Raw genomic sequence first — 10,261 nt, forward strand, 5'->3', positions numbered from 1 at the left:
TTCACTCATTCACAATAAAACATGTCATTCGTACTCACTCGTTCACAATAAAACATCTCATCACTCGTTCATCGCTAGGTTCACTCATTCACAATAAAACATGTCATTCGTACTCACTCGTTCACAATAAAACATCTCATCACTCGTTCATCGCTAGGTTCACTCATTCACAATAAAACATGTCATTCGTACTCACTCGTTCACAGTAAAACATCTCATCACTCGTTCATCGCTAGGTTCACTCGTTCACAATAAAACATCTCATCACTCGTTCATCGCTAGGTTCACTCGTTCACAATAAAACATCTCATCACTCGTTCATCGCTAGGTTCACTCATTCACAATAAAACATGTCATTCGTACTCACTCGTTCACAATAAAACATCTCATCACTCGTTCATCGCTAGGTTCACTCATTCACAATAAAACATGTCATTCGTACTCACTCGTTCACAATAAAACATGTCATCACTCGTTCATCGCTAGGTTGGAGCTGCGCGTCCCCTTCCTGGACCACAGATTCACGGCGTACTACCTGTCCTTGCCTGAGGAGATGAGGGTTCCCAAGGTGAGTCTTACCTGTCCTTACCTGTGTGTGTGTGTGTGTGTGTGTGTGTGTTGCGCTACCTAACATTGGAAAGAATTTGAACAACATTTTTCAATTAGAATACAGCAAACTGGGATCATGATTAAGGTCAAAGACCGAAACGTTGTATTCTAAATAAATAATTGCTTGCGGAATGGTCCGTGTGCGGGATTCTTTCTAAGGTCTGGATTCACAAAAGTGAAAGCAAAACAACTGGCTGAATACTGTTCAATTTCATCCGTTATTGGAAGTGGCCACATTTAGAGGTGTTGTGTGTATCTTAACAAGTGGCCACATTTAGAGGTGTTGTGTGTATTCTTAACTAGGGCTGTCACTTTACGTTCGAAAATCGATTGGACCAAACAACACAAGTTTCGAAAACTAAAATAGGGAATCGATTTTAGCCAAATATGTACACTATTAGTTTTAAACGAATTAAACAAATAAAAAGGATAGATGTAACAAATTTCACAAACAAGAATATAAGAATATAAAAGAAGTCCGAAGTGCAGTAAGCATTGCGAAAGCTAAAAAGAAAATTCCCACTAATTTTACGCACTGGAAACAGCTGTTTCAATCAGCTGCTGTGCTGCTCGTTTTTTGCCAAAAAATGGAGGACAACGCGATCAACCTGTGCGTCATGAGAGACGAGTGATGGGCCCTAATAACTTGAGGAGTTCGATGTGGAAGTACTTCGGATTTTTGGTATATCAAACTATGGAGAAGAACAAAGCGGTAGGCTATGCAAACTGTGCAATCGAGTTCTACGTAGGCGAAATTTGTTTGACATTTCTAATCGTAAACACAGACACAGCTACGTTGAAGCTTGCAGCAGTACTGCAGGCACGAAACTTCACGCCAATAAATCATCAGCAATATTGCTGGCTTGCGTCTACAAGCGCCCTCTTTACGTTCGTCCTAATGCCTGTTAGTTGTTTGTGGATTGGCCTATATTTGCCGTTGAAAATGGAAACGTCTTTAGACATGAAAAATCGATTTTACAATCGATTCAATTAACACTTATGTCTCGAAATTCGAACAGGATTTTTTCACAAAAGTGACAGCCCTATTCTTAACAAGTGGCCACATTTAAAGGTGTTGTGTGTATTCTTAACAAGTGGCCACATTTAAAGGTGTGTGTATTCTTAACAAGTGGCCACATTTAAAGGTGTTGTGTGTATTCTTAACAAGTGGCCACATTTAAAGGTGTGTGTATTCTTAACAAGTGGCCACATTTAAAGGTGTTGTGTGTATTCTTAACAAGTGGCCACATTTAAAGGTGTTGTGTGTATTCTTAACAAGTGGCCACATTTAAAGGTGTCCTTAACATCTGCTGTGCTGCTGGGTTGTTATTGGCAACAGAATCAAATGACTGAACCTTGTCTGAGCAATTATTGGGCCTGTCAAATGTGTGTCCTTATGTGATATTTATTCTGAATTGTGGATACAAATAAAGAAGTAATCTGTGTGTGTGTGTGTGTGTGTGTGTGTGTGTGTCCAGGACGGCGTGGAGAAGTTCCTCCTGCGCGACGCGTTTGCAGGTGAGGACCTTATCCCTGACGAGGTGCTGTGGAGGCGCAAAGAGGCTTTCAGCGACGGAATCATGTCCGTCAAGAAGTCCTGGTACACCAGCCTACAGGAGCACATCGAGTCCGAGGTACACACACACACACACACACACACACACACACACACGCATGGGACGGAATCATGTCCGTCAAGAAGTCCTGGTACACCAGCCTACAGGAGCACATCGAGTCCGAGGTACACACACACACACACACACACACACACACACACGCATGGGACGGAATCATGTCCGTCAAGAAGTCCTGGTACACCAGCCTACAGGAGCACATCGAGTCCGAGGTACACACACACACACACACACACACACACACACACACACACGCATGGGACGGAATCATGTCCGTCAAGAAGTCCTGGTACACCAGCCTACAGGAGCACATCGAATCTGAGGTACACACACACACGCATGCACGCATGGGACGGAATCATGTCCGTCAAGAAGTCCTGGTACACCAGCCTACAGGAGCACATAGAGTCTGAGGTACACACACACACACACACACACACACACACGCATGCACGCATGGGACGGAATCATGTCCGTCAAGAAGTCCTGGTACACCAGCCTACAGGAGCACATCGAGTCTGAGGTACACACACACACACGCACGCATGCGTGAAAAACTCGGCGAAATTAAAGTTATGTTTAAAGTTTAATTGTTGTACGTCATGTACAGGGCTTAAAGTGTTCAGGCACCGTGCCTGAATTCAGGCGTGAGCTGGTATGTTTAAGATTTGAAAATGGGCAATGAAACTACAGTATATATGACTTCCTCATAAATGTCTGATAACTTGAGGCACAGACATTTCTTTAGGCCCTGCGTGTAACTGCGTTCCCTCCCCCACAGGTGAATGACTCGGATCTGGAGAGAGCTGCTCAGACCTTCCCGTTCAACTCCCCCAAGACCAAAGAGGCGTTCTACTTCCGGCGGGTCTTTGAGAAGCACTACCCAGGACGCTGTGAGTGGACCCCGCACTACTGGATGCCCCGATGGATCAACGCCAGCGACCCCTCCGCCAGAACCCTGTCCATTTACAAACCTGACAAGGACGAATAGAACTGCTCTGCTAGAACCCTGTCCATTTATAAACCTGACAAGGACGGGTCCGCTTTGCTAGAACCCTGTCCATTCAATAACGTGACCAGGAGAAGTAGAACCGCTCTGCTAGAACCCTGTTCATTTACAAACCCCTTAAGAACCAGTAGAACCTGTTACAACCCTTTCCATTTGCAAACAAGGACCAGTCTGCTAGAATATTCTAAAGACCAATAGAACCACTCTCCTAGAACCTTGTCCATCTACAATCCAGACCCGTCTTCTGAAAAGCTCTCCATCTCAACAGCCTTTACACACACACACACACACACACACACACACACACACACACACACACACACACACACACACACACACACACCACACTGTGCCCAGTATGCCATTTTAACCTGAAAGACTGCTGCTTAGACACACAGACTCACACACACACACACTAACCCAAAGGACTCATCCACGTTTAGGAGGGAGTATTCAATTATGGGGCCAGACACTGGTAATGCATAGCAAAATATTGTTGTTCTATAAATGGAATCCTCCTGAGAGGTCAAAAGGTCAAACGTGTGACTGGCATGTTTCATGGAACTGGTGAACGCCACACCCCCAACCCTTCCCATGTTGCCATAGGTACCCATGCCCGTCAATCTAACTTGAAACTCCCGGCTGTAGAGTCTAAACGCCAAATCCCTTACCTACACTGCTTTACCTTTATGCCCCTTTACCTACACCCATTTACCTGTGCACTCCCTTAACTGTGCACTCCCTTACCTGTGCACTCCCTTACCTGTGCTCACCCTTACCTGTGTGGTGAAATCTGGTCAGACCGACCCCTCACATCTTTCTCTGCTTTTGTTCTCTTCCTGAATTGCCTGTAGCTTAGAGAGCTGTGCGAGTGTATGACGCTGTGATGAACCTGGACCTAAGCATATTTTGCAGTGTCAGTTCTCTTAAAAAGGGCCATTCACACCACTAACGATGACCGTAACGATATGAGCGTACGTTATCGTTACAGTTTATGTGGTTGTTGCCATTTATATATTTTTTGCTATTATCGTTATAGTTATGGTCTTTGGTGTGAACAGTTTCTGACATTAGGACATCAGTGATTTAAAAAAATGCATAATACATTTAATGTAACATTTCTTTTTCAATTTAAGCATATTTTGTAATGTATCAGTTCTATTAAAAAGGGCCATTCATACCAGGAGTGATAGGAAAATAGCAACAGAACATTTCATAATGGAGACCTATAGAAAAAATATTCTCTACAGAAATGGTATGTGGTGTCTATCTACCAAAAAATAAAGTTTTTTTTCTGCTGCTCTCAGCGACGTGTCTAAAGCTGTGAAAAGTGATTTGATATGATGTGCTGTGGGCCTGATGATGAGAGGGTGAAACTGACCAGGCTGTTGCTACACCCAGTGGAGAACACTGCTCAAGGGATGAAGGGGACACTTCAGTCACACATTGGATCAGTTTCCTTACATAGTTTGGATTGAGCAAAAGTAAAACGTTTGAGGTGATTATTTAATTTTTGCCAGAGATTAATGTCAGAGGTTTTGTGAATGTAGTTGAGAATGGAGAAAAGGGTGGAAGGTTTAAAAAAAATTGTGGTTAGCAATTGTGAAAGAACTGTAAGTGTTGGCTTATTATTTTAATTTTATTTTGTGATGAAGTAGTGTATACCCGGCCATCATCATCTGAAGGGACAGTGCGAACAAGTTCTTTTGCATTTTATCTCAACCGTGGTTATATTCAGAAATACTGTCTACTGTATGCACAATTGCACATTTTCAACTCAAATTTTGCTGCTCTTATTTTCTTCATTGTATGTGCCTTCTTATTTTTTACTTTTTATATTGTTTACTTGAATGTTATGTTTGTCTGTGGACCTAATTGGTAAAATATGTCTTGTCTCCACCGTGGGATAGTGGGAAACGTAATTTCGATCTCTTTGTATGTCTTGACATGTGAAGAAATTGACAATAAAGCAGACTTTGACTTTGAAATACTGCCACCGTTTGCCACCAGGTGGCAGTATGTCAATACAGCTAAACGTACTTTGTACTATTTAAAACAGTAATGCAGCATAATTATAATAGGATATAAACAAAAATAAATGACGTTCCACCAATAAAGAAAATAATTTTAATATATTAAGCCACATTACACACAATTACAAGACTGTCATATCGCACTTACACCTTGAATCACAAGGTAATGGCGAAAAGCCACAAATCGGTGGGAAAAAACTAAACCAATGGACAAAGAAACAACTTAGACGTGTTTGTGTTTACAGCACATTCGGTTAAGAGAGTAATGGCAGAGACGTACGAGGCACTAGACAGTGGGGTTGGCAGTGCAATTTCTTCATGTGCCCTGGGCAAAAAGCTATGATTTGACAAATCACAACAGCTGTTGCCACATCTCCATGGCCACAACGTCGTGACAGCTGGACGGTGATTGAGTTGAGAACATGAGGTTTTTTACACGCGCCAATGGCGGGATGAAGTTCAATTCACGCTTATGGGGAATGTCAAATCGTCACCATTAATATATTACTGCTACATCAAACACAATGAGAAACCCAAATGTTTATTAAACTTTACAGTGTGAACCAACTACACTTTCTTTCTTTACAAAAAATCCGAGAGAACAAAAAACGCTCGTGGAGGGCATGAGATTGGCGCAAGAGGAACATCTGATGCACGCGTGCTCCGCTAGCGTCGCTTGTCGTAGCTCCGTATTGTGTTCCACTCATAAGAATCTGCAACACAGAAAAAAAAACATTTAAGGTAGGCAAGAGCCAGGTGTGTGTGTGTGTGTGTGTTTGCGCGCGCGTGCGTGGGAGCTGACTGCCTTTAAACCGTGGGAACCTTGAGATGAGACAGCTCGGGGTTTAAGGCTGCCTGGATTTGGCTTCTTTATCTATAGTAGGCTACCTCCGCTTCAGCAGGGACGCTCTGCTGAATTGAAATGATTCGGCCTGCCTGACGAGGTAGCCTTCACCACACCTGATGCCTGTGCCGCGGTGCTGTTTGAAATGACTCCGACTGGTTTATTGGGGTCAAAGTGTGCATTTAATCTCCCCTTCCAAGGCCTAGTAGAAGGGCGGCATGTGAGGGTGTGTGTTGTGATGTAGCTTCCCGGTGGGGCTGGAGTGTGTGTGGATGAGGGGGCCCAATGTGGAGTGTTTTGTCCCCTCATGATTTGTAAGGACTGGCTTGCCATTGGAGATGTGTTGATATGCTGAGTATGTTAAACGCTGAGGTAGATTAGATTAGATGGACTTTTAAAGAGGTTAGGTAAAGCAGACTTTTAAACACTGAGGCTAGGCCAGGTGGGGTGAGGTTTTAGCTGAGGTAGACTTAGGTGAAGCAGGCTTTTAAAATCTGAGGTAGGCTAGACTAGGTGATGCAGGCTTTTAAAATCTGAGGTAGGCTAGACTAGGTGACGCAGGCTTTTAAAATCTGAGGTAGGCTAGGTGACGCAGGCTTTTAAAATCTGAGGTAGGCTAGGTGACGCAGGCTTTTAAAATCTGAGATAGGCTAGGTGACGCAGGCTTTTAAAATCTGAGGTAGGCTAGAATAGGTGACGCAGGCTTTTAAAAGCTGAGGTAGGCTAGACTAGGTGAAGCAGGCTTTTAAAAGCTGAGGTAGGCTAGACTAGGTGACGCAGGCTTTTAAAAGCTGAGGTAGGCTAGGCTAGGTGACGCAGGCTTTTAAAAGCTGAGGTAGGCTAGGCTAGGTGACGCAGGCTTTTAAAAGCTGAGAGATGGGATGGGCCTGCACACTCACCTGGCTCTTCCTGACTCCTCTTTCCCATCAGGCCCACGAAAGAGTTGATTTTATGCCCTGCAAAAGACAGAACCATGAGGAGGTCATTAGTATCATACATCAGAGTTCCCAACACACACACCCAAACACACAGAGGCTTAATCCTAGACGTATAAATTGCAACTGAAGGCATTTTGACACAGGGCACTTTGTACTAGCATCAGTGAATGTGTGTGTGTGTTTTTCTCTCATTTTTCTGGGAGGCCTGTGCTCCCTGTTGATCTGCTTCTTAATGGCAGCAGGTACGCTGTATCTGAAGGACTCCCTGTCCTTATTAATACGTGTGTGTGTGTGTGTGTGTGTGTGTGTGTGTGTGTGTGTGATAGCCTCTCAGGAGGGGCAGACAGGTGATCTGTCAGGCAGTGTGAAGCTGAGGGGTGGGCTGTGTGTGACGGTGGAATTGAAGTAATCTCTGGGGATCACACACACACACACACACTTCTGAAGCCCCTCTCTTTATAACGACCCATAATCCCCTGTGTTGCTGTTGCCATGCCGCCACTACCCAAGCTTATTATCACTGCAGATAAGAGTGAGTGTGAGTGTGTTTCAACTAACGTGGGACACGCGTCTCTCTTCGATTGCATGTCAGTGGGCTGGGACAGTATTTGCAGACCTCACACTCAAAGCCACCAGAGTAAACAGCTATGTGTGTGTGTGTGTGTGTGTGTGTGTGTGTGTGGCGCCTGGAGGTCTTTGCTCTGCCGGATATTGTGTTTCAGCCTGATTGGCAGACATGACCACATACACGCTAAACACTGATAAACCACACTCATATCCTGCTTAAAGCTTAGTAGCCGCACACACACACCAGAGAGAGAGAGACACACACACACACACACACTCTCTCTCTCCTTTTGTCTGTCTCATTACAATAACGAGAGGTTATATATGCTTTGTACTGACCCTCCCCCTATACACACACATGCACTCACACACGCACACACACCTACACTCTACACACATATGCTCACACACACATGCACGCTCGTCTGAAATGCTGACACTGACAGGCACTGTAATGACGCTGCCGGTATACTGTAGTTCTCTCTGCTCCACGCTGCAGGGGGTTGTGGTTCTAAATGACTGTATTTGTATAAATGGCAGAGAGAACGTTTTTTTTAATGAGAGGTGCATGGACCAGTGTGAGACAACAGCAGGATTACAAATCAAGTCATTAAACTCGTCCATGCTGGGCCTGGCAAACTGTTGCGTCCTGGCCATCTCCTGTATTGGCCTCCCCTGCAGGGCTGACCATATAGCCTAGCAGCACAGAACAACGCCTGGTCTAGTCTGTCAGCTCATCTGCATCCAGTCTCAACTTTTTTTTTTTAAATAAAGGTTTTGTTTCAGGGCTTTTAGAATGTGCAGAGGAGAAGGTACTCACTTTTCCGGGTGATCTGTGCGTTTGCTGTGGGTAAAAGACGAAAGCGTTAGTGAGAGACATCTGGCGCACCACTTAACACAGTAAATTGTTGAACATAATTTGCAGGTGGTTTTCTCTATCGCTCTTCTTTATCTGTTCTGAGAACTGCGTTATGTGCACATTTCTCCGTGCGTTCAGCCATGGGCCAGCGTAAGGTGGGCACCACTTAAAGCCATCAATAAAGTGATGCGCAATGGTCTTACCGGAGGAGCGTTTGCCCATGAGTCCGATGAATTGATTGGGTCGGGGCTTTCTCGTCATTCTCCGCAGTATCTCTCTGAACGGGTCGGAGGGGAACCACTCATCCTAGGAAGAAATTAGATCAGTGTAACGTAAAACGACAGAGTAATGGGAGTGCGGGAGTGCGTCTTAGATGCGATCGATGAAAGTTAAAAACGTAACCAGGTGTGTTCTGCAGCAGCCGACGTGGTTACTTTGATTTACCTGCTCTGTTCCGACATTTCATGTGAATTATACTTGAATAGGACTTGAATGAAAAGCTTGTCTTGGGCAGTTTGAGACATTTCACATCATGTAACATGCTTTGCGCACAACGATCCATCTGACGGAGACGCCCGAGGCATTTCCAATGGGAGGCGGACCCGTGTCAGCCCTCGGGCGCTTGGCTGCGGTCCAACCCGCAATGTCAAATGGAAAACGTGCGCTACATCTGAAAGTAGTCGCCAGGATGTCGTGATATAAGGAGACCTTGGCTAGACAGGCAATCTCCCGATTAAAGCATCAAAGCGCATAGTCGTAATTAGTTAGTCGTAATTACCAATACTATCACCAGCCTATTATCAACAATACAGACATTACAATCATATTATATTTAATTTAGCTATTTTTCCCATAATTCTTTTGAAACGAACAGTTTCAAAATGTTTATCCATGCAAACAAATAAACTGGCTACAAGTCTTGGAAAAACCAAGAACGGAGCGCAAAGTCTGATCTTGTACGAAGCAAATATAAACGGCCTGTTGTAGGCTAACAACTTGTATCTGAAAACTTGCAATTACCTAAACCAAAATAATGTTAGCAATGAAAGAGCATTTAAAATAATTTGATAATAACATTTGATAATTTGATAATTAAAAATAAAGCTACTCCATGTAAAATATAGTTACCTGTATTCGAATGTTGTTCGACCAGTAATCTGGATCATCTTTGGCACCGAATTCTTCACAAAATACTTGTGCCAGAACCAAGAAAAGCACTACAGCTGATAGTAGTAATTTCATACTGAAGCAGATTTTTGTGCGCAACTGAAGTCTTTAAATTCCTTGTCCGTTAAAAGCAGAGAGAGACCGGATAATCAGAAAACGAATAAGAATATATAAACAACACAAACGGGCCGTTCACAGAGGCTAAAATATAATTTCTTTTCTTTTCAGTCTCTGTATTAGTATCGTTTTGTAACTTCTCTGCGATACTATTTGGAGGCAGGATTCCTCTCCATACACGCGCTCACTGGTCCGTTAGTTCCGTGGTGTTCTCTGCGCTCGTCCTTGCGCGCTCGGCTCCGGGTGTGTGTGTCTGTGTGTGTGTGAGTGGTCACACAGGAATACTGTCTCTGGGCTTCACGCTGCTGGTTTTATAACGAGGGGCCACGAGGCTAGTCACCGGCCTCTACAAATCAATACAGGATGACCATTTATTTTGGCACGAGCTTCCTTAAACTTGTGTGACTAATTGTCGTCTTGACTTCGCATCCGATTGCTGAAAGTGGCAAAGAACAAAATGTGACCTTCCCTGGCACGCGCCTTA

At 44.1% G+C, this 10,261-nt stretch overlaps 2 protein-coding genes across 2 annotated transcripts in view; one reads left to right on the plus strand and one right to left on the minus strand.

Moving 5' to 3' along the window:
• asns (asparagine synthetase) overlaps positions 1-4,558 on the plus strand; it is a 19,912-nt gene extending 15,354 nt beyond the window's left edge. The window contains exons 10-12 of the mRNA XM_076301104.1: positions 487-568; positions 2,088-2,243; positions 3,025-4,558. Coding sequence (XP_076157219.1) covers positions 487-568; positions 2,088-2,243; positions 3,025-3,234 — 448 coding nt within the window. The 3' untranslated portion in view covers positions 3,235-4,558. The remainder of the gene's footprint in view (positions 1-486; positions 569-2,087; positions 2,244-3,024) is intronic.
• Positions 4,559-5,951: 1,393 nt separating this feature from the next.
• tac1 (tachykinin precursor 1) lies at positions 5,952-9,735 on the minus strand. Its single transcript, XM_076300870.1, has 5 exons — positions 9,622-9,735; positions 8,697-8,799; positions 8,455-8,478; positions 7,029-7,085; positions 5,952-5,998 (listed from the first exon to the last, which is right to left on the minus strand). Exons 1-5 carry the CDS (start codon positions 9,733-9,735, stop codon positions 5,952-5,954), a joined length of 345 nt encoding a protein of 114 aa, XP_076156985.1.
• Between the last annotated feature and the right edge of the window lie 526 nt (positions 9,736-10,261).

This window comes from Alosa pseudoharengus, unplaced genomic scaffold (assembly GCF_046254945.1).
Source record: "Alosa pseudoharengus isolate Yale_2024_CS ecotype anadromous, Long Island Sound unplaced genomic scaffold, YU_APseudo_1.1 YU_APseudo_1.1_scf_23, whole genome shotgun sequence".
In the NCBI taxonomy this organism is placed as follows: domain Eukaryota; kingdom Metazoa; phylum Chordata; class Actinopteri; order Clupeiformes; family Clupeidae; genus Alosa; species Alosa pseudoharengus.